Source organism: Molothrus ater, chromosome 7, assembly GCF_012460135.2.
Source record: "Molothrus ater isolate BHLD 08-10-18 breed brown headed cowbird chromosome 7, BPBGC_Mater_1.1, whole genome shotgun sequence".
Lineage (NCBI taxonomy): Eukaryota > Metazoa > Chordata > Aves > Passeriformes > Icteridae > Molothrus > Molothrus ater.
In genome coordinates this window covers 19,901,556-19,926,290 of record NC_050484.2, presented here as the reverse complement: position 1 = coordinate 19,926,290, position 24,735 = coordinate 19,901,556, and the positions used below count along the sequence as shown (strand labels likewise).

The 24,735-nt window shown below is 37.7% G+C and overlaps 1 protein-coding gene across 6 annotated transcripts in view; it reads left to right on the top strand.

Annotated features, from left to right (window-relative positions):
- CSRNP3 (cysteine and serine rich nuclear protein 3) overlaps positions 1 to 23,343 on the top strand; it is a 97,719-nt gene extending 74,376 nt beyond the window's left edge. For 5 of the 6 annotated variants that reach the window (XM_036386440.2, XM_036386439.2, XM_036386437.2 and 2 more), the window contains 4 exons: positions 8,607 to 8,866; positions 12,773 to 13,069; positions 14,535 to 17,602; positions 18,607 to 23,343. In XM_036386440.2, coding sequence (XP_036242333.1) covers positions 8,607 to 8,866; positions 12,773 to 13,069; positions 14,535 to 15,578 — 1,601 coding nt within the window. In that variant the 3' untranslated portion in view covers positions 15,579 to 17,602; positions 18,607 to 23,343. The remainder of the gene's footprint in view (positions 1 to 8,606; positions 8,867 to 12,772; positions 13,070 to 14,534; positions 17,603 to 18,606) is intronic. The other variant, XM_036386438.2, reaches the window with a different exon arrangement.
- Positions 23,344 to 24,735: the final 1,392 nt, after the last annotated feature.

The following is a 24,735-nucleotide window of genomic DNA, read 5'->3' as shown; positions in this document are numbered from 1 at the left end:
TGTTACACAGGGATAAATACAGAGTTTCTTTAACAATATATCCATTTAAACAAATAAAGACAGCAAGAAGAAATTAATAAATCCCTAGCCTAGGCTGCAGGCAAGTGAGCAGTAAATAAAAATTAAAGTCCATAAAGAATAGACAAATTTTACCATTAGCATTTTCTTTATAAGGTGTGTGTATTTTTACAGATGTGCACATTTTTAAGTCTCTTAGCAAATGATGATGGAGTGCCTTCATTACTGCTGGCAGATATAATCCCTGTTGTGTATTTTACTTACATTTCTCAGTCTATTGAAGCAATTTCAGTTTGATTCAGCAGGTCATTAGTCATTGCAGATTTACTTTAATGGGTGTATTACTGGCTGGTCCACATGCCTGTCCTATTTCACAGACCTGCCTTCATATCAGAAAGAAGGATGTTCATCTTCAAGTAGCAGTGCAAGCATTGCACATACAGTATTAGTCAGGACTTAGGCATACACGGAGTACAGGACTGGAGCACTCAAAATGCCATTGGAGCTCCTTTCAATTGCCCTGTTCAGTTCTGGGACCCCACTGCTGTGTTTCATCTGCTCCACAGCAAACTGAAAAACCTGGAATTGCTGTTGAGGATGTCAGTACAACACCCTGACCATTCCTATATTGTGTGCACTGAGGAACACCGAGTTCCACATTGCAGCTCAGCCGTGGGGGAATATGTGCCCTTCCAGGGAAGGGTAATGAGGCTCGTGAAGGGTCTGGAACATAAATCCTATGAGGAGCAGCTGAGGGAGTTTTGGGTGTTCAGTGGAGAAATGGAGGCTCAGGGGAGACCTTATTGCTCTCTACAGTTCCATGAAAGGTTGTGTAAGGTGGGGGTCTCTTCTCACAGACCTGGGGAAATGACCTCAAAGTGTGCCAGGAGAGGATTAGGTTGGATATTAGGAAAAGTTGCTTTGCTGAAAGTGAAGTTAAGCATTGGAAAAGGCTCCCCAGGGAAGTAGAGAAGTCACTATCCTTGGAAATATTCAGAAAACAAGTAGACATGGCACTTCATTATATACTTTAAGGGGCATGGTGGTATTCAGTCAAAAAGAATTTTAAGATCTTGGAGGTATTTTCCAATATTAATAATTTGATGAATCTGTGATTCTCCCTGCTTTGGTGAGGTACCTGCCTCTAAATGCTTGGTGGTTTTTTTCTGATACAGAAGAATACCCAAATTTATCTTACAGAATCGTGTGCAATTGAAAGACCTGTGGGGGCCTTGTGAAGTCCTGTCTTTTGCACTTTGGTGCTGGTAATAACTCCCCATAGCACATGAATCACAGATGCATCTCTTAAGAAACATAAGGAGCTGCTGCTTTCCTCTGCCATTTCAACTTCAGTGTCCTGTAGCTGAAACTTCTCTTTCTCACCTGCAGAGTCACTTGAGATGGCCAGCAGCAGCTTCTCTGATAAGGTGATTATCACCAACAGGAGGTGCTGCCATCACACAGTCTGGTTGATGTCCTCCATCAGTTATCTCCCTATTGCCATTAACATTATCACTGCCATGAGCAAGGTTATCCATAATCACAGGTCCTGCCATTCCACTAATTAGGGTACTGTCTTTAGAGTATTTTTGGATCTACTTTGGTTCATTAGGAATGGACAGGTCACTGAGGGCTCTGAGAAAACCCTTTGGTCTCTAAGTGCTCTTGCCATCTTTTGATTTTGCTGTTAAAGATAGTGAGGAATTTGAAAACACAAAAATACATCCTGTTGCAGTTCCTTCAATGTGCCCTGTAAAGTACTGTTTGAATTTTGTAGAGCTGCTAAATTACTGAGATTGCCTTACATATGTGCCCATGCATAATGTGAAAGAAGGTATGAATGAAATCCTTAGGAAGGTGTAGCTTTTTCTGAATTATCTTCATAGAAGGGTAAAATTTTATTTGGTGTAAGGTCAATAGCACAAGAGTTGACCTGAGCTTTGAACTTAAGCTGCATGTTTAATTGCTGGTTAATGATAGAAACTTCAACTCTGAATGAGTTAGAAGTGGTGGTGCTGGTTTACTATGGGAAAACACATGTAACTAAATGTAGGCATTTCTTTTTTCATGGCATCTTGCAGTTATTTATGTTGCCAGCAACCAGGCTTGGAATTTCCTTGTTAATGAGGAATATGTTTTGATTGCTATTTGTTGACTCATGTTATGAAATGCTAACAGGTTGAGAGGTTCTTGTATTTGATTTTAAAATCAGTCAGCTCATCTGAGCATTAAAAAGCAAGAAATGCAAATAAATTCAGCAAAATGCAGTGCAATGTCTTAGCTCAAACTTACACAGAATGACAGGACAGGGTATACCATGACAGCATCTCTTCATCTGGAATAAGGAATAATGTGGTGAGAGTTGTTAAAAATTGAAAAGAGAGGTTATAAAGCAGGTTCCCACTAGTTTTTAGAATGATTTGTGCAACTGATTATGTTTCTATATTTTTAAGTTGTCCATTATAAATTAGTGCACTTTGCACACAATACAACCAGAGATAGTTTTTGCATTACATGATGTTTTTGTTGGCTTAGAAATCATCAAACAAAATAAGTGTTGTCAGAAGACGTTCATGATAAGTACATAAAATATGGTTGTAAATGCAAAGTGTCAGTCAGCTGAATGGGTAGCTGTGTTTACATGAAATGGCCATTCACAGAAGCCACAGGTGGGATGGGACAAAGGATTGCCTGTACTGTCATAGGAGAGCTCAGCAATGCAATTGTTATGCATGGGTGTTCCTACAGGGATCCCTGGTAGGACTTTCCTCCTCACAAAGCTGGGGCCAAAGTCAGCAATAATCACCTAAGGAACAGCAGCTGGCATTTAGAGGAAATGGTGAGGCAGAGAGCACTTAACCATCTCCACTCCTCCCCAAAGGCTGATGATATTTGCAGAATGGAGAAACCGGACTAGTGTGTTGTATGTCTCATAAAAGCACTCTGGAGGTGGAGGGTGCTGAGGAAACTTGGATCTTTCACTGAAATTTTAGTGGTCAGGTTCCAGCTTCTAGTATGCATCCTAACAATGAAACATTTCTGCAAGATTTCCGACCAAACACTTGACAGTGAGGTAAAACGCTTAAAATACAAATTAATCCCTCTCTATTCATGTCAGACTTGTCTGTGAGCTAGTAATTTTCAAAAACCTTTTCAAATGTGACTTAAATCTGGCATCAGGCAAGCATTCCCATCCAGCTCCTCCTGTGAGGTGAATGTAGCTTTGATTTTACCCTAAAGGAACCTACTAGAAGGATAGAGCAGTGAAGTGCTCTAGGTAGGTGGTGGTGTTCCACAGCATTGTCTCTCTTCTCTCAAATTTCCTCTAATTTACAACTGAGTATGCAGTTCCCTTCTAGACTTTGAGATTAAAATTTCTTCTGGCAAATACCTCCCCTGTCCTCAAGACTACATGTTTCTTTTGGAGGGTGTATTTTATGTCACAGGATTTCCTCTTAATGTAGATTTCCAGAATGTAGGAAAAGTGTTTTATCATTCAGGGTTGGAAACTTGTAAATTGAGTGTATGGAGACTCTTAGAAAATACCTTTTTGAAGATAATAGGATAGAAGGAGAGGTAAGAGAAAGAGGTAGAAGCAATTTCTGGATACAACCTTTTCCTAGATTTTGTTTTCTATGAGGGTTGGGAAGCAAGCTGGCTTTTATATGCAGCATTCTGACCTGGATTACCAGGAGGGATTAGGCTTTGCTGTTCTGTGGTGTTAGACTTGATGAAACTGCATGGAAAGTCATGGAGCAGGTGGAGAATAGTGCTAATCCTTCTTGCCATAATGGTTTGTATGACACCAAGTATGCAAAAAGCAGACAGATTGGTGGTAGAGTGTAAGAAATGCAGCATTTCCACTGATCTAAGATAGAGCTTCAATCCAAAAGGCTGCTTCACACATGTTTTTTCCAGCCTTTTGAAATTTTACGTGCCTAAGATATTTCTGCACTGGTGACAATGCATTGCTTTGGCCTCATTGATGCAGGAGTGTGAGTAATCTGCTGGGGAGCCATATGGTTCACATTTATTTTAATGTGTCTTTGACATCAGGAGAATAGCTGAGACAGCAGAAGAAAGTGCTTATGTCTTGGAGTTCAGCCAGAACTGAGATCATTTAAGTTTTGTAATCAAAGAACTACCAGTTTTCTGGGTAAAAAATGTTAGAAAATCATGATGAGCTTAAAATGTCACTGCTATCAGGATTGTATAAAAATAGGAAGCAGATTTTGCATTTGATGGATGAACACAGCTTCAGCGGGTGCTTTTCTCAGGGGGAGGTTTGGATTCTGTTTCAGCCACTAAATATGCAGAAGGAAGGGCTGCATCTTCCACAGGTTTCTCACTGCTGTAGCTCCAGTGCCCAGCTTGGAAAATGAGGATGTTGAAAGGCAAATGGACAGTGCTGATGCATAGTGCCTTGGACATATGAGAGCAAGTCAGGAAAGCTTTGCTTCAGTCTGCCAGCATATTACTGCTCTTGCTTTCCTATTGCATTAGTTATAATTTATTCATATACAAATGAAACTTGGGTGATTCTTTTAAGCATAGGTTGGATTGCTAGTGGAAATACTGATTTTCCCCTTTAGAAAGGGGAAAATTTTTTCATGGGATTTGTGAGTTGGGTGGGCCAATGATGACATCTGTTACCAAGATACAAGAAATAAATGATGACTAAGTATGATAAAACCTCAAATTTTCAAATTTTCAGTAAATGTTACGAGGTGTATATTCATGCTTTCTAACAGATCAGAACATACATATTTTGTGTGTTCTTCTGCTCTGTCTTGAGTTAAACAGTGCCCTTAGCAGTGATTCCAGCAGATTGAACATACTGTGTAAGGTACAGTGCATGCACAATAACAAATGCCCCAGACTCTTGATAAGGTGGTAGTTCTGTTTTGGTTGGTTTGAAGTAAAGGGTTTGAATCAGTTATAGAGCACTTTGTCCCTGACATTGGAAAGTGTTCAACATTTCCATTCAATATTTAATAGTATTTTTGAGCTCACATCAAGGCAGCCCTCTGCTCAGAGATTTTTAGGAAGTGTAATAGAGCAGGGACACAGTGCTTTGCAGTGCTGACTGTGCTTCTTTCCGTGCGCTTGGTAGCTGAGGTGGTCACAATTCTCATGTCTCCTCGCTGACATTCTAATCTGTGCTTTTGACTAATCAAATACAATCCTGTAAACTCCTGCAGCTCCTGCCAGATCTATTCTTGTAAACAAAATTCACATAAATATGAATATATTCTAACTCCTCCCGACAGCAGCATTCAGGAGACGGCTGTGGAGTTCTTCATAGGGCCTTAACTCTGCCCTTTAATGAGCACTACCAAAAGATAGGATGTGTTCCAGAAAAAGTAATCCCATGTATTCTGAGGGCTCTGAATGTTTACACACGTGTTTAATTACAGACTGTTGTATAATTTGTGTGACTCAGAATTACAATGTTCATAAATAACAGCACAAGCTTCAATGGCATTTACAACAAATACGTGTCAGCTCTCTCATTGTCTTCATACACATCTTCAATCTAGTGCTGACTTTACAGTGCCAGTGACACTGAAGTTACCGTGTGTCAACATTTTCATGAAGTTCATCTTAATTCTGACAGTTTTAATTAGTGACATATCAAAAAAACCCCACAAACAAACAACTTTGATGGTGTGGCATTGACAATTCAATTACTGAAACTGATAAGAACTATAAAAAAATTGAAGATATGCATTAATGGGTTCTTTAAGACAGCCATGACATCTGCAGTCAAAACTGAGAGACTGCTGACTGAAGTATTAGGCATAAATGTATGGCAGTGCATGAAATTCATGTTCTGAATTTTGATGCACACACATGGGCAAAAATGCACATAGTGTAAAAGCTCATTCATGATTATCTAGTTTTTATCAGAGATGATTTTTTATTTTTCATCTGGAAGTAACTAGATCACATACTCTTCTGCTTAGCTTCATTTAGCTATTAATGTTAGCGTGTAGTGTGTGAATACAACCTAAGGGTCATTATTTATGTTTAGCCATTAGTATGAAAGTAGTATCTGTACCATAAAAAGATTGAGACTTGAAAAAACAGAAGTGCTTTTATTGCAGCATTTGTCATTCCTGCCAGTAAAGCAGCCTTGTCAGGAGTTCCACAGCTAAGATCTAAACCAGATTACTATCAACACAGACCTTGTGTCATAGATACTCAGGTTTACAGATGAGGATTCAAAGGTTTGTTTGATTCTCTAACTTGTGAGATTCACAGGTGCAGTTACCTTTGATTTCTTCATGAAATGTATTTGTATTTTTTTTTTCAAGAGCAACTTTCCCTTTCTTTCTTTGAGTATTTTGCAATAGTATTATTTCTCATTTGTGACTGGTTCATTTATTTGGCAAAAAAGCTGCCTGCCTTTCCGTAGCTGCCAGTATTTATTCTGAAATAGAGGCATCATCCAGTCAAGATCCAAATAACATTGATACTGATATCAGAAATTGGATACACCCCAGAATGGTTTAGATACCTCATTCAGCAGAAAAAGGGTTTTTTTAATATGCACTTTCTTATGTATTAGAGCATATTGCCAGTGCAGGTTCTGATTTAGTGTATTTGCTTTTATGCTACATTGAAAGAGAATGTTTCAGTATGAAAATTACCCCATCTTACAAATGCTCAGAAATTGGTTTTATTAAAGGCAGTTTTGTTTTGGAACTGTGGTATGTATGAAAAAGAGCAACACATTAAAGCCATATTTAATATCATGCAAAATTGACACATCCCTATCAGCCAGTCTGCTAATGAAATACCCTCTTCCCTCACTAAAGGCTTCCTATAAATATTTTTGACAAGCTTTGTTGATAGGAGATTTGCTTCAACTTGGATGCAAGTTAAAGATGCCTAATGTAACAGAATTTGTCTTTTGATTTCTCTTTGTACATGCTACACCTTTTTTTTGTAACACACTTTACTAGCAGCATGTGAGTCACAGGACCCAATCATATTTATCTGTTTTATATTTATAATCCAGCACACCTGCAGGAGGTCTGTTATTTATATAGCAAAGCATATACTTTACCATACTTTGAGCAGCTTATTAGTATTTAGGAGAAGTAATCCTTTTTCAGTGAGCCACAAAGTTCAGTGATAATGTCTGTAGGACACACTGTCTGTAATTTGGATACAGAGCTTTATTTTCTAATATACTTGGTTTTCCCACAGTCTGGTAGATGATGCTAGGTGTTTGCACAGTTTTACTTCATGTAGAAGTTTGTGGATTTACCTTTGTGGTGATTAACATTTCACAACCAGTAATGGAGGCTGAACTGTATTTTCCCTGTGACAAGAAACCAGACCTGTTACAAAACCAGACCTGAAGGCCAAGTGGGTCCCATCTCTGGAAATGGTGGAATTCTAGATTATCAGTCTACATCTTGTTGTTCTTACTGCTTTTATAGAATGATTCCAAGCCATTTAAGAGTGGTCAGGCACCCTTTAAATCATTTTACTGCCTCAATTCTGGCAATGAGGCCTCTCATTCATACCTGCACACACCTGCAGTTGTTGCTTATAAACTGCAAAGCAATGACTTACAAGCTGCATTCTCAACAACCTGTTGCTATTTTGCAACAAATCAAATAAATTGGACTGCTCATCTTAAAAATCAAGGGGTGTCCCTTACCTTTCTCTAAGGTTTGTGTGTCTTTTTTTATTTCCTCTAATGGCATGCAGCCATTATCAGTGAGAAACAATAGATCAGTATCATGGGAAGGAGTTGCTAAGTGTCTGTAGAATCAAAAGAAGAAGAATATTTAATAGTTAAAATCTGGCATTTTTTTTTAAACACGTTTCATATGTTACTGCATACGTTTACTAAAAAACCTGAGCACAGGTATGAGTGGAATCAGAAAAGAGTTAGAAAATACTAGATTTAGTTTTTATAAAAATTCTACACATTAGACTATATACACACACATGTATTCAGTGGATGGCAGCAGAAAGACAGATGGAGGTAAAGAAAAACAAAATCTGACTGCTAGTCAGAATTATTTCTATATCATTCAGTGGCGATGATGATGGTATGAATTTTTGAGACAGTATAAAATACTAAACATACTGCTTTTATAGTTTCTCCAACATCAATTTCTCACAAATTAGGTAATTGGATATTCTGATCTTTTCTGTTATGAGCCTGTGCTGTAATGATGTGGATCTCTCCTGCCTTGTGCAACTTTGTTGGCAGGGGTTGGAAGAGGTACAAGTCATTGGATCACCATCTGTCTGGTGACACTGAAGGAAGTTTCTTTCGCTGGGATTTGATTGCTTTCTTGGTAAAAGGATAAAACATTTTTGTGATGCGATGGGAAAGAAAAGCTTTCCTGGCCAAGTATTTCTCTTCTGAAGTAGACAATGGTGTTCACGACTGTAACAGCTTGTAGGGGCTTCTATTTCTAACGTTCCCTTCTTGTCCTTCTCACCTTGGAATACGGTGTCTGTGTAGTCAGGTGTTGTCACTTGTGCAGTTCCCTTTGTCTGAACACATCTGCAGCCTGACTGGAGGTCAGCATTCACACTGAAATCTGCCTCTGTTCCAGCGTCTTCAATCCTGAAGAGGGAGAAGCGTAAGAGAACAAAGAATGTCCACTTCAACTGTGTCACTGTGTATTACTTCACGAGAAGGCAAGGCTTCACCAGCGTTCCCAGCCAAGGAGGGAGCACGCTGGGAATGTCCACTCGCCACAACAGCGTGCGCCAGTACACCCTGGGGGAGTTTGCCATGGAACAGGAGAGGCTCCACCGAGAGATGCTGAGAGAGCACCTAAGGGAGGAAAAACTCAATTCTCTAAAGTTAAAGGTAAAGCTTCTCTAAGACTTTGATCTCTGCCCTAATTTAACTGAACAGTGTCAGAGCTATAGGCGCCCAAGGTATGTGTGTTAAACAAAACAATCCCCTCCTATGAGCTCCATTTTCAGTTGGAAATAGATGTTTTCCTGGAGTTTTATAATTTTACTGAAGATGCATTTTTGTTTGATTATACGAAGTGCTCTTGTAGTTGTCATTGCTGTGTTCCTCCAAGTGCTTACAGGGAGGTTGTTCTTTACTTCCTGTTTTCTGCAGAGAGTGGTGAAAGTTAGCCTTGAAAAGGGTGTCCAGCAGAAGTCTGGAAGTGCCAGGAAGAGAATGAGTCTTCTAACTTCTGTTTTTTTGTGTCATGGATTGCATTGCATGTATTTTTGACTTTTTTTTCAGATGAATCCTGTAATTAAAAGTGAACAATATTTAGAATTGTAACTGAGCTTTTTTCAGTCTCCTAACTGTTTGGGGTTTTTTCATAACTAAATAGATTCTTAAATAAATTCATAAGGTCCTAAAATCTGAACTGTCATAGAACAAACATAAAACCACTCAGGATGAAGGTGAATCACAGACAGGTATTTGGACAGGTTGGAAACCAAAGGCTAGTAGAGTGCTAGTGACTTATCCCTTGATAGAGGTTATACCTGTAACATCTCACATCACAGGATTTTCAGAGCATCAAGTGTGAATTGTGCTGTGTAACTGATGACTAGCTGTAGATCCCTCGGCTGACTTCTAGGAATCAGCTCAAAGAGAGGAATCCCCAGTGGAGTGAGTAAAGAATAGTCAAGCACACAAATATTTCACTTTTCTTAGCAAGAAAATAAATCCAGAAAAATCACAGATCTTATTTACCTTGAAAGAGTAGATGAGGCCGTTTAGCCTTTATGCACTGGAGCTTGGCTCTTCATCCTTTCCTAATCCTGCTCTTGGCTGGGATGTATCTCCTTTCTTAATTAACTCATTTCGTTTCCACCCAGTCTGTTTTGGGGACACAGACCATACTTTCTGCTTATTTTCCAAATACATGTTTTTCCATCTTCCCAGCCACTTGTTTGAGTGGATGATTATTAAGATTGTTAAGTTTCTGCAAAAATCTCTTCATAAATATGGAGTGAATAAGGAGAGCCTTATTTGCATTCCTTATTTTTGTCTTACTGGTGTTAAATTTTTTACCAGAGTGAAATATTCCTATTCATCTGGAGCATGTATAAAAACATTGGCAACAAAAATCTTCCTGTTTAACTAGTCCATTAACCTCAGTTTAGTTGCATCCCTGATTACGTGCTTGGGTTAAAAAAAAAGAAAAGAAAATTTCAAGCATGAAAAGAAAATCCAGGACTTGCTGAATTAGTGAAGAGTCACTGTAAAGCACTGAGCGTGTTTTGTTTACTTAAGAAAACAGGGCCTTGCTGATTTTTTATTACAGAGATGGAAGAGCTTCTTGGTCATTCACATAGTTTCTAAATGAATAAAAAGGGAAATGTGGCATTCTAAGGTGACAGTGTTAGCAGTTATGTCAGCAAAACTATTATTAATTTAATGAAAATGTGCTAATCACAACTTGCATAAAAAAATGACATCACAGAAAAATAAAGAAAATGAGAAAATGGAGTAGAATGAAGTTTAGTCAGAGGTTTTTCTATTTGAAAACCATTATGTAAATAGAAAGTAATATTTTTGGTGTGGTTTTTAATTTCAGTTTCTCTGGGATTTTTTTTTTTAATTGCATGAAAATATACAAATTGGTGAGTAGAAATTATTTGCTCCTGTAGAACCTGTTAAAAAAAGATAAAAATACAGGAATATATTGAAATTGAATTTCCATAATATTAGATACTGTTTTTGTTGCTAAAAGCAAAAGGCCAAATAAGAAACATCTCTAACTAAAAGCAGATAAAGGCTGTGAAATCATCTTCAAGTCACTTTGGCCATTTAGTACCAGCACTTTGATGAAAACACTGCTGACAGGAGCATAAACACTTATTAGCAGCAGAGTGTGAAAATTCTGGATGTAAAAGCCATCTTATCAAATGAAAGGTACAAGATAATCATTTGAGAAAGCATGAGTAAGCACAAAAAATTGCCTAAGAGAGTCCTTACTCATAATGTCTCCTGAAATTAACATTATTAGCATGAAACCAGTCGTGTAAGGCTGCCTGGTCTGTGGACACAGTAGGTTCCCTTTGTGGGAAGTTGTAAGGAATAACTTCCAACTAGGGCAAGGCAGAGATGTCCATCCTGCGTTTTTCCTGTTTTACTGAGTAGGACTGAATTTCACCCAAAGGCTTCATATATTCATTGGCCTTTGTTCTGTGGTCATGACATTAACCTTTAGATTTATGAGGAAATTTACCCATCTACTATCAAGTTTAATTAGATGAGCAATATTATGACAATCAAGAGAGCTTAATGTTCCCCTGAAGTTCTGGAAAATGTATTTGGTAGTTTTTGATAATCTTCCTCCTTCGGTAGTTACCCAGTTACTTTTTTGAGAAATGTTAGACTCTTTCCTTTTATTAATTCATTTGTTCTTTGTGTGGCAAAATGGAGGAAAAAAAAAAGTTAGAGGCGACAAGAAGGAAATCATCCTGCAAAGGAGTCAGGAGCTGAGGTGCTTTGCAAAGGCAATCTGCTGTCTGATGGCACATGGTGGATGTTCCAGCCTGCGGGATGCACGTGGCATTCAGCACATCCCTGCAGGCCAGTCCCTGATGCTCCACTGCTGTGGAGCAAAGTAGTTAAGGTTTGCAGGAGGAGGAGAAATACGTGCCAGGGGTGGAATGGTTCTGTAGGTGCCTTTGTGTGCTGGCCAGTTACAGCATTCACCTCATGGGTAAGAGCCCTAAAAGTTAATTTTTATTAAACAGTAATTGAATAAAATAGTAAATTAATTACAGGAGCAGGGATTAGAATTTTTCTCCCTCCACAGTTTCAAACTTAGATTAAATAACAGTGATCTGCTTAAGGAATGGTTTGAGCCTTGTGTATATAAAACTAGAGAAATGAGATTTCTTAGATAGGTCATTCCCCTGTTGCATATTAAACAAACAAACAAAGAAATCAAAGAAACATAAATACACTCTACTTAGTGCTACCTTGCTAACGTAAAATGAAAAGATATAAGCAAGAATGCCATTCTGGACTGAAATATTCAGGCTGAGTTGTGTGTATGGTGAGGTATTTGCTTCAGGCAGCTAATTCAAGATGCATTTAATCCCTGCATGGATTTACCTCTCTCTCGCTGTAGAGTGTACAGGAAAAAGGATGACTTCTAATGTTGCTTTTCCTACTTTACTGAAGGAATATGTTGAAATACCTGGTGTAAATAATCTCCCCATTGTCCCAGGGCCAGGCAGAACTATTGAGGGAGCTATTACCCCCTCTTGTACCAGTGTAATGTGAAATGTGTAACAGAAAGTGGAGTAGTACATAAAATATACCATTTTACAAACCTGTGATGCATCATGATCTGAACCTATGTCAGTAGTATCATTGCTATCTCAAAAGGGATATTTAAGAATTTCAGAGAGCTCAGAGACAGGAATCAATTAAGGTCTCAAAAATTATCTTGTGAAGCAATACAGAAAAGACTAGATTTCAAAATGGCATGAGATCTAGCAGCTAATGGCAAACAGTAAATTTAAGTAAATAAAGAACAGATAATTTCTTACCTTCATTACAAACTTGGTATTAAAAATGTGGTTTTAATTCATATTCTAAATGTGAAAGAAATGCTTGGTCACCCTATCTGTGATCATTTTCTGGAACTTCCTGGCAGTCATGCAGCATTTTTACATACAGCTTTTTGTCAATTGATAATGCATTTCACATATTGCCATCTATGACATGACGTACGTGTGAGCATTGTTTAAGGACTTCGTTAATTGTTTTGTGCAACAGATGACCAAGAACGGTACGGTGGAATCTGAGGAAGCCAATACACTGACTCTGGATGACATTTCTGATGATGATATTGATCTAGACAACACAGAAGTAGATGAGTACTTCTTTCTCCAACCCCTGCCTACAAAAAAGCGGCGGGCACTGCTGCGAGCTTCTGGAGTGAAGAAGATTGACGTGGAAGAAAAGCACGAACTGCGAGCCATCCGCCTGTCCAGAGAGGATTGTGGCTGTGACTGCCGTGTGTTCTGTGACCCAGAAACTTGCACCTGCAGTCTTGCAGGCATAAAATGTCAGGTAAATGTCTACATTATTTTCATTATTTAATTGTCTGGGGAGGGGGAAGGTTGTGTGTCCATGCACGTGTGTGTACTTTCTGTTCTCAACATTATAACTCTTGGAAATTAAGTATTAGGCAGTAACACTTGCGGATATCCAACCTGTTTGTTAGTGCCCTGTTTTAAGGCTATATGGTGGGCAATCAGTACAATCTCCCAAAATATCTTCAGTATGATTTTAGGCACATACATGGCTTAGGGGATTTTTTTGTTCTTACACAAGTATTCTGCTCCTCATACTCCTTTTAGGCCTTTATCTGAATAGGTAGATGCAGACAACAGAAGAATAAGTAGCCTGCAGATTTCAGAAGGGATATTACCTTTTATTTTAGAAACAATTAGCAGACACTCCAAATGTGAATTATAGTCCAAACTCTGTGGGAAACAGTAAATGACATTGTGCAATGCTGTCCTTTATGTAACATGCATGATAATTAAAATCTGTGCATGATAAATTTGCATGTAGGCAGTAAAAAGGTATCTGCTAATATAGCAAGTTTTTCCTCTGCAGACTGAAAAGGTATTTCATATTGTACATTTGCATAGTGTCAGCTGTACATGTCCCACAATGTTCCCTAAAAGATATTTCTGCTAGTTCTGCTGAATTGCTGTATTGCAGCTGAGTCTGCTTCCTGAAAGCATTTTTCGCCATCTCATAAAGCCAAGCTAAACTTTCTCTGCTATTTAAAATAATATAGTCTCTTTGCTGTTCCTGTTTTCATCTCCACATGTGGGGAAGATATACTGGATTGTTTTGTGTGGTTCTCCTGTGCATATTTGATGTTTAGGTGTTACGGTGCAGGTGAAAGTCACAGACCTTAGGCTGTCTAATCAAACTTGCCAACACATGGATTCAAAATTTTAAGATGTTAGATGTAGAAGTTCTGTGCCTGGTCTGTTTACAATATTGCATCTAGAATTGACTGGATTACTTTTGAAAATGCACTTGAGTATTTGTTCCTGTTTTCTGAGATCAGGTGTCCCCATTGGTAATTTATAAAGGTTTCTGTACATAATTCATTTTGTTTCAATGGATGTCTAGTTTCCATGATTTTTACCAAATTTTAAGGTGTTTCTGGAAACACTTTTGCCTGGATTTGAGCACAAAATGAAGTAAAGCTATAGCAGATCAAGAAATTGAAAAGCTACCTGTTTTTCTTCCACTGTGTAATACTTTTACCTATGGAACAGAATCAGTTTTCCCTTCTCTGCAATAGTGGAGCATGTCCAGGCCCCTTACTGTTCTCTCAGTACTGCTAAACTCCAGGGCTGACTCCCTGAATGATTGTTAGCTTTGACTTATTGTACCAGCATTTCTCAAGGTGAATCCCACTTCACCTTTGTATTTCTCTAGGCTGTCTAGGCTCTGTCATGTCACCAGGCTTTTGCTTCCTACTGTTAATCTGTATTCTCTTTTTTAAAAGGTGGATCGTATGTCTTTTCCATGTGGTTGCACTAAAGAAGGGTGTAGCAATACAGCAGGTAGAATCGAATTTAACCCTATCCGTGTACGGACTCACTTTTTGCACACGATAATGAAACTTGAATTGGAGAAAAATAGAGAGCAGCAAGTTCCAGCACTCAATGGCTGTCACACTGAGATAAGTGCACACAGTAGTTCCATGAGTCCAGGACCCCATCCAGTCGAATATTCGATTGCAGAAAATTTTGAGATTGAAACCGAACCCCCGGCTACAGTTATGCATTCCCAGTCAGCTGAGGACTTGGACTGCCCAGGGGAAGAGGAGGAAGAGGAAGATGGGAGTAGCTTTTGTAGTGGAGTTACAGATTCTAGTACACAGAGTTTAGCCCCTAGTGAATCAGATGATGACGAAGAGGAAGAGGAAGATGAGGAGGAAGATGAGGAGGAAGAAAAAGCAGATGATTTTGTAGAAAGTATGAGCTCCCATGCTGATATGGTGCCTCTTCCTTCTGTCCTTTGCTACTCTGATGGAACTGCTGTGCATGAAAACCACTCTAAAAATGCCTCATACTATACTAACTCTTCAACTCTGTATTACCAAATAGAGAACCACGTTGCTGGCACTGCTAACCAGATTGGTGAGACTTACTCAGAAAGGGATGCTGTCAAGAATGGTAGTCTTTCTCTGGTGCCTTACAACATGACTTCAGAACAGTTTGTTGACTACACACGGCCATCAGAGGAAACTTTTAGCAGCCCTCATTACCCTTCTGCAAACCCCTCAGTGATTGTTTGCTGCTCATCTTCTGAAGGGGATGGCAGTGCTCCCTGTAACAGTTTATACACTGAGCATAGGCCGAGTCACCCACCAGTGGAATTTCACTCATACTTGAAAGGTCCTTCTCAAGATGGCTTTGTCTCAGCTTTGAATGGTGACAGTCATGTGCAGGAACACCCTGCTGAGAATTCACTAAACCTCCCAGAGAAGAGCAGACTGCACGAAGAGTGCATCAAATCACCAGTGGTAGAGACGGTGCCTGTTTAAAATTAAATTATTCTAGGACTGACTTCCTGTGTTAAAATTCACTCCCACTGGATTTTCCTAGAAACTTACTTTTTTAAGGGGTAGATGATACTTGGACTATAGTCAATGTTCCAGACACATTTTGTTTTCTCAAGCTACACTGGCAGTGGTATTGCACAAAACCAGTTCATGTAAAGATTTAAATAAAAATAATCAACCCCTTTTTTTGATAAAAATAAACAGATAAGTAAAAAACACACCCAACATATTTCAAAGTAGCCTACCTATGAACGTATGTGAAACCTGCCAAGGTATCTGAATCAAAACTTCCATGTTTTTGACTGTCGGGCCTGTGCAAGATTGTTAAAAATGATACTTTGAAATAATCATGTTTAGAGTCCTAATTTTCAACATATCTGAAAAGATGGTAAGTTTAATGTAAAAATAACTACTGTACAAAAAAAAAGTTTTAATTGTTCTGTACTGTTTGTATTTTATTTATGGTAGTTAAAGATTCATGTTTTGATAAAAATGAACAGCATGTTCATTTGAGCAGAAGATCCATAGTTACTTACAAAGAGCATGGCCACTTTTCATCTGGAGTACCTTGTATTCTTCCTTATTTTTTCCTAATACTATTTCTGATAAATCATCTTGAAACATTTTTAGAGTGTACTATTTTTCTCTTTTACTGTTCTTGACAAACAGAAGAGTCAGAAAGGGGGCATTTACATCTAGAACAGAGAAAGGTAGACAATCCTCGATTTAAAACTAAAATCAGTGGCATTCCAGAGCTAGTACCCCATCCCCAAAGGAGAATGATCTTGTATATAATGGCAAAGCAGTAGCTTAAGCTCACACAGCACCTTCAGCCCAGCCACCGTTCAGATCCTTACGCACTTTAGTGCCACTTTGCAGTACTGTACGAACTGCGGGAACTGTGAACCTCTTCCGAGAAATGCCATAGCTCCAGACCCTGAGGCAATGTAAGGTCTTAAAATTCACTGTAACAAAACCTGTATGTTTCTCCCAAGCCAGTTTATGAATATGTCAGTATGCAATTTATAAAAGCAGAGCCTTACTGATCAAAGTTTAAATAAAGCATGGGAAAAAAATGTGGAAGTGTCTAGATTGCCTAAATTTTTATGATATACAGGACTGGCTTTTGTGAACTTCTGATTGTATCTCAAATTTAGTACCATTTGGTCTTATAAGGAAACAGTCCATTCAGTGAGGAAAAAATAGCTTCAGAAATTTTGTATCTGCAAAAGTCTGCAAGCAAAAGAACATGTGCATCATATGGATATCCATTACATTGTGATCCACTTGTTTTTAAATGGAATGGGAATGAAACTATCTTTAATTTATTAAACAACCTTGCTTTTGTTTAGAAAAGGAGGCATAGGAATCTGCTTTTCTCTGCACTGGTAATTCTGCACTGCCTTATTTTGATTTCAAAATCTATTTCAGCATTTTTGTTCTTCTAATACTGAGATTTCATTTATTATACATCAAGTAGTTGAAATGTAGGCCTGTCTTGTTTGTCAAAATACAGATCAGCATTTTAGTTTTTATCTGTGTCAAATCTAGGTGGTTAACAGTGTGCATGTAAACACAGTGTAAATTTTATCTCTGTAACAGTGATTCTTCTGGTTAGAAGCTCTTAAAAACATCATGTACAGTACTCCAGTAGAAGAACTGCCAATGTAAAATATGCTTTTCAAAAAAAGAGCTAACTTAATTGTTTTTATATGAAATCTGGGCAAAGTGATTCCTCGTATTTATGCTAAATTAGCAAAATATTTTTACTCCATGTAGTAGCTGGAAAGATTTTTTTATTTACTTGTTTCCACAAGAAGTCCTACATGTTTTATATGAACTGCATTGAAAAGTCTAGTTCTCTAGGGACTGGATTCCAAACTTGCAACGTATTCCATCTCCTGGAGAGCGCACTCATGCTGGTTATCTGGCTCAGCACTTCCACAGCCTCTGCTCCTCGCAGTCACAGACCACTCTAGGCTCTTTCTCTAAGGCTGAGTAGCCAGGTAAGTGCCTGTGTTCTCCAATGCCATACAGCAAATACCCATGATTTTTAAAGAGAAATGCGCTAGTCCTTAAAGTTCTGCACTTAAGAATTAATTATTCTGTTCAAGATATTCTAAGGGCAAATATAACAAGTCTCTTTATATATTGGGGTCTTGCTTTAACAGCGGGCTTAAATTAGGCACTCCCTTAACACCAGCAACAAAAGCACAAATCTCTTTTGCTTGAGCTGGGACAGTAGATGAGGATCAGTAGCAGCTCTTTAACTTCAGAGTGTGTTGGAGAACCACACACTTTACTGAGGTATTTCTCTCAGGGGAAAGTTAAATTAAATCTTTTGCTTTGTTATTCGTGCCCTTACTGAGCAATAAGGAATTATTTTCTTGGCCCCTGTCCTTTCACATGAAAAATATCTTTAATAATATCAGCAAGCACAGTAAGTGATCAACTTTATAAAATACTTCTCAGCTAGCTTTAAATATTAAGGTGATGGTTATTTACTATTTCCATTGGCACAGATTTCTGATCTAGAGTAGGATGTAGAAATCAGGTGAGAGTCGAGTTTCCCATCACTTGTTTAAACATTGATTTATTTTTTAGAATAAAAAAGCATTCTCTTCATTTAAAGAAAAGCCAGGCTTAAGTCATGGGATGGAAAATATTTTCATGTTATTTTCTGGGCTAGTATATACATGTTTTAACATGCTGTGTCCCATTTCCCAGCTGGTTAAAATTCATGTTGATAACCAGTCCTTTCATTTTGGGTAGGCTGTTTCTGTGTAATAAAAGTATTATGTTACTAAATGATATCCAGCAGTATTTGCTTCTGTATCAACACAGTATATTACTTGTGAAAATATCTATATTACTGATAGTCTTTATCAGCTTCATTTCCAAGATATCTAGCTACTGGTAAACACTCCTAAGAAGCCCAGTATATATTTGTGATTATATTGCATCGTTCACAAAAATGAGTCATAACAAAGGTATTTCCCTTTCTTGAAAGAAACTGGAATTTTCACCAAGACCATGACTGGAACAGCACCTAAAAGCAGATGCCCTTTTGCCTATAAGGTGAACTTCACCTCTCTTGGAAAAAGGTGCATTGTTAAATATATATAATGCTTTAATTGATGTTAGACATGAAATTAGAATTTCGTTGGCACTATTACAGCAATTGCAGTTGTTGCTTAAGAGCAACAACTCATGCCCATTGAAAGATCCTTAAAATTAAAAGCTGGTCAGGAGGAGCTTCTAATATTCTTTGTTGAGCTGTATGCCACTTAGATTAGAAAATTCGAGATTTGTAAAGCTTTACAATTTTTTATTTGCATAAGTTCCTGCTAGTGAATCATAATTGGAGTTGACATCTGTTTATTTTAAGGCCATTGGTTCCACTCCATAGTAACTATTACTTGCTATAGATAAGGTTCAGCTGCTCCCCTGCTCTGTTAGCAGTGGGATCCTGCCTTTGGTCCAAGTGCTGCAGGACTCCTGTGTGGTATTAGTGGTGCTGTTACTCACTAGATTGCTGACTGATCCCAGGCCAGATCCGGTTTCTAACCTGATCCCAGGCAGTACCTTCACAAACACAGCTGCTTTGTTAAAGATTGTACACATATATTTGTATGCAAAACTGAGCATGGATAAAAGGTTTTATTAGTTCAGGTGTTCCTGACAGAAATGTGCTACACTGGATAGGGAGTACTGGGCTCAGACATAGGAGACTTTGCCTTTGTCCTGTTGTGTCATCATGTTCTGTGCTCTGGTTTGTAATGTACTTGGAGATACTGTGATAAAACATAATTCTATAGTATAGAACAGGTAAAATACCATTTTATTCTCATGTTTTGGCATCATAACTGAATTTTTGTACTGCAGACAATGCCATTTTCCAAATTAGGCCCAGCCCAGCTCAGAAGTGACCAGAAATTTTTCATGAACATGAAAAACAGCTGAAATGAGCTCTCCTTTCCTTAGACTGGATTAATGAGCAGAAGTTAAAAAGTAAATTTCACAGTGAAAAAATTAGACTAAAAGCTGTGTTGAATACACAACATTTACCTGTCTAGTGCTTAACATTTGAGCAGCAAGATTGTGGTTTTCCTGCAACACCATACTTGGCAGCAACAAGCAGTCTTGCTCCTCTGCATTCTTTTGCCAGCTGAATTCTCTCAGTTGAAACTCCTTGTCTAGGTTGCTCCTGTAGCAATGCAGGTGTTCCTACTCAAACATAAAGCAAGACAGACCCATAATACCCTTTTAAAAGGCATTTGTTAAATAAGGGCACTGTTACAGCTGGTGAGTTTTATAAACTGATGTTCATTGTGGCAGTTGTTTTATTTCCTGAAACAGTCAGGAACAGAAGAGGATGATATGGAAAATCCTTAAGCATTTGGGGGTGTTAGGCTTTCCTGCTGAGACTAAAGAGTAATTCTGTCATCTGCTTTATTACAGTTGCAGGACAGTTGATGTAAAATACTTTGAAAATCTAGAATTAACTCAGAGAATATATTCTATAGAATTTATTTCTAAAATACTAAATGTGATTACTATTTTTTTAAAATGGTAGAAAGCTGTTATTTTCAAAACAGAGTCTAGTTCACTTACGTGTTCCTTGGTATGAAAAATCTCATCAGTGTTTCAAAGTTTTTTTAATATTCCTAATTTTGCTATTCTCTGTAATCATTGTCCATGTGCAAACTATTGTCCATTTTCTCCAAGAAGTGTCAAATCCAAAGTACAAATACTGTGAAGTGAGGAAGAAGTGCAATGTAGTTTTAAAGATGTCTGAATGAACACACACTTGAGTTCTTCACAAGTTTTTCCTTTTCACTGTCTCTTCCCTCCCCTAAATCCAACACAGCTTTTAATTTTATGGCTAACAAGAGTATAGTTTCCACTTAAGGAGGAAAGTTGTGACATCTTTGAGGACTTTTCTGCTACCCTAATAGCTGATTTTACTTTATATGGATATCCACTTTATGAAACACCTCTTTTGCAGCCTTAGTAATTTCTTTTTAGTTCCTTCCTCCCTTCTGGTGTTTGGGAGGTCCATTGTACAGTAAGACTTTTCATTAAAATCAAGCAAAAGGGCAACTCTTCTGTCCTTTGTGCTGAGAATGAGATCTTGAAAAGCCAGGTTGGGTGGGGTTTTGAACAACATGATCTAGTGGCTGGCACTAGATGGTCTTTCAGATCCCTTCCTAACCAGGCCATTCGGTGATTCTAGAATATATGTTGCCCTACTGCTGTCTTTAAGGTTAGGCAGACAACCACCCCTCAGAAGGTTCCATTGACTGGAGAACCATATTTTTGGTGCTCTGTGTTGCACCTTCTCAATTGAGATCGTAGTCCTTCATCCAAGGCTGGGGGTGGAACAAAAAAAAATTCAAAAGGTACATTTTGTACTTTATTAACACAATTATTTTAATATGGAGCTTAGCAATGACACTTCTCTTTCTGAATGAATGTCCAGCAGACCCAAGTCAAAACAAAGTTTGTCTTTCATGTACGTTCTTCTCTAAGTTCACTTTTCAAACATACCATGAAGATGGGATTAGCTTTTCTTGATAGGGAAAATGGTGGAAGATACAAATGTGCATCATTGTTCTAATAAAAGGATCAAGATAATCCTTTGTCTTCAAACACTTGAGTGAGTGCAGGGAGGATAGAAAGAACAATTTAGAGGAAAAGAAAGATGAAGCCAAGAGGCAGATTGATACGGATTATTTTTCCTATTAAGGGAAAAATAAAGCATTTTAGAAAAAAAACAACTGAAGGAAAAAGGTGAATTACGATCTCTTCCGAGCAAGGATGGTAAAGTATATGGACATTCACTACAAGCTTGCCCATGTTAGATTGAAATATTGTTTCTGTTATTTAATATATTGTAACCAAACATGAACTCAGTGGAAATAGGAACTGGCATTTTTTCCAGGCCAGAGTTGTACAGGTGGCCATTAAATAAAAGACTTATCCAAATCCATGGGGTAAAAAAATGAAAAAGCAGCACCCTAGAAGCATTGCTACTATGTCACTCTTTGCTGATGGCAGTTTCAAAGACAAGTTCAAAATCATCTTAGTTAACTCTGCTCCCGGCCATCTATTCTTATATACCCAGTTTCTCAGCTAGCAAGAGATGCTAAAAGCAAAGGCAGAATGTCCTTTTATCAGCATTTTATCTTGGCATTTTCAAATGAGGCTTAGTACATTATGGCAGGTAATTTTTTTAGGTTTCTCCACCTTAAACTTCTAAAATACGTTCTTAAGAATGAAATTTTGGGTTGGATTTTGGATGAAGGTTAATCTTGCTGGGGTAATGGGGGAATCACTGTAAAGAACCATTTGTGAGTCTCAGATATAGATTCAGCACCAGTTTTCAGCTTCTTGAAAAGATCATGATGTGCACTGGCAGCTGGTTCTCTTAAAACCAGAAAGGAAGCATGCTGGTTTTTTTCCAAGCCATTTCACACAAATACCACAACTTCAGGTCTCAAATGCCCATGTAAACAAGGCTTAATAACTGGGCACTTCTTTTAACTGACTTGATTGTAGGCACTTCTATGGAAATATGTCTGAAGTGTAGTTTGTGAAATATGTTTAAAATGTGTTTGATGTCAAATAAGCGCTAGACATTTAACAGTGCAAAAATAGTCAAAATCTGTAGATTACAAAACTGTTCCTAAGATCCTCAGCCTGTAATATTGTCTTAGTAAAGTTGATCTTTTAAGTTACATTGCATTCTGGTGTAATAACCTTTTACAAATAAAATTATTAATACAAATGTACTTGTTAATACCTGTTAACATAAAACATGGCAGTTGGTTCTTCTGATTTATTTCAATCTCCAACTAATAGAAATTTTGTAAAAAACACATTGCCTTTTATATGTTTAAAGTGTTTTGTTTTAACAGACTCTATTAACATTCACACTGTCTAGTCCGTCCCTGTCTTTAAGCAGGTTCATCTCTCTCTGTATATGTACATATATATATTTCCCCACAAGAATATAAAATTGCTTTTGAAATTTTTGTTGGCAAGTGGTAAATAGTACACCATGGCATAAACTCAAAAGCACTTAAGTTGATTGTCTTTCAGACAGGTAATCCATTCAAATGGGACTAGAAAAAAGGCATAATTGCAGCCATTAGTTTAAAACTTGTACATTTCTTCTAACATTACTAATTTCTGAGAAAAATAATTGTTACGTACTTAACATTTTCCATTACAGATGATCTTGCATACTAAAATTATGGAGGTCTCAACAGTTAAGCAAGATATTTATTTGGACTGCTGCTTTTAAACTGTTTGAAGAAGCAAAGGGAAAGAAAGTTCATCTTAAAATCTGTATATGGAAATAATTTTAAGCTTCATGAACTACACATTTCCTTAATTTCCTTTTTTTAAACAAGTTGTAACATCAAAGATGCCAAAGGGTAATATAAGCTACAATAATATTCAACAGAACTTAACCTAGATCTTATGTTGTAATAATTTATTCAAATTAACTGTATTCTTCTGTATTTATATTTTCCGTATTTATTATGAATGATATGAAATTTGATGTATTTATTGTGGCTTATTACTGCAGTGTATATATTACAAAAATGAGCATTTTTAAGTCTTTAATATTAGTTTTTTTGTTAATTAGTGGCACTTGTATCAGCTGTATTTTTATTATATATTGTAAAATATATATTGTCCATTTGTTTGCAATGAAGTAAACCAGGTTTCTACGTTACATCCTGGCTGCCAGTGCATTGTGCGTCTCATTTCTGCTCTGCAGTCACTGGAGAGCCTCTCTCAGCTAAGAGAGCTGGCATCAGTACTGCACCTCCTCCCTTACACCTGCAGAGCCTCCAAAGGCACTCTGTGAAATTTCAAGCATTTCTCCCATTCCTGATAGTCTGATAGAATAAGGAGAAGCAGTTTGTGTGGAATTTCTGTGTGTGTGTTCTTTTGTTTCTAAATATTTGTATGCCAATTAAATTAAATAAACAGAAATGCCTTCTTAGGTATATCAATTTGCCCTTTAATGATACTACTGCCTACAATTTTCTGTGGCCAGGGAAATACTGTACCTGATTCATAATAAGGTAATGAAACAATTGTTTTCAACAGCTGTTGGAATAAAATTTTGCAACAGCTCTCTCTGGTGGACAATTTGCAGTAATTTTACACATCAGATCATTTCAATGGCAGCATTCAAAGAATACTGCTACATTTCAGGACAACTGCTTATTTTGAAAATTGATGATCAACATAGCTTCATTAAGAAAATAATTAACAATCACAGCACAATCTCTGCTATCTTTTTATTCTGATATTTATTCCAACTGCGATTTATAAAAAGTAAGTTGTCCTTAAGTTTTCTTATCTGATAAATTACATAGAGCTAAAATGTTTGTATTTAAAAAAAAAAAAAAAAAACCAAACTATAAAGATGAGAGGTTGTGCTCTAGATTATAAGAAAGTTCTCACAGGAATGAGGGTATCACTTGGTTGTAGTCTGTTGGGAGTCCCATATTTGCTATTAGACTGCTTTTGGCATTGCTTTGAACTGTGGCTAAAAGGCTGCTCCAGGGCTTGCTAAGCCATACTGATATAATCAAACATAAAACATCTTTCAACACTGGTTCTAATTCAAGATCCCAGGATGCCCCTTCAGCAGTAGGAAGATTTAACTCTTAAGGTTCACTTGTAGGTTGATCTGTTAGTAGTACTCACGTTATTCTCTACTCACCTTAGAGTAAAGCAGCAATTACTCCCACGAGTGATAAAAAAAAAATCCTCAGATATAGTGGTCTGGCAAATTCCCACTGCAGTGAAAGGTGTCATAACCAATTGGAGCCACAACCAACCTTGGGGTTGGTTGTGGTAGGGACCTCTTGTTCACAGGCACCCAGAGCCACTGCCCCTAAAGTCCCAAAAGGTTTAGGACCTGCTTCGTCCTGCTGGGAGCGTGGCTCAACTGGCCTGGTCTGAAGTCAAGCCTTCTTCAGCACTTGGGATTACTCCCTGGATGTGTAAGAGAGCACAGTGAGATGGAGGTTATGACAGCTGTTCCAGTAACCTTCAGCAGTTTATACATCCATCTGATGGAAGTACCAATTTTTACATGCTGTATATGGAA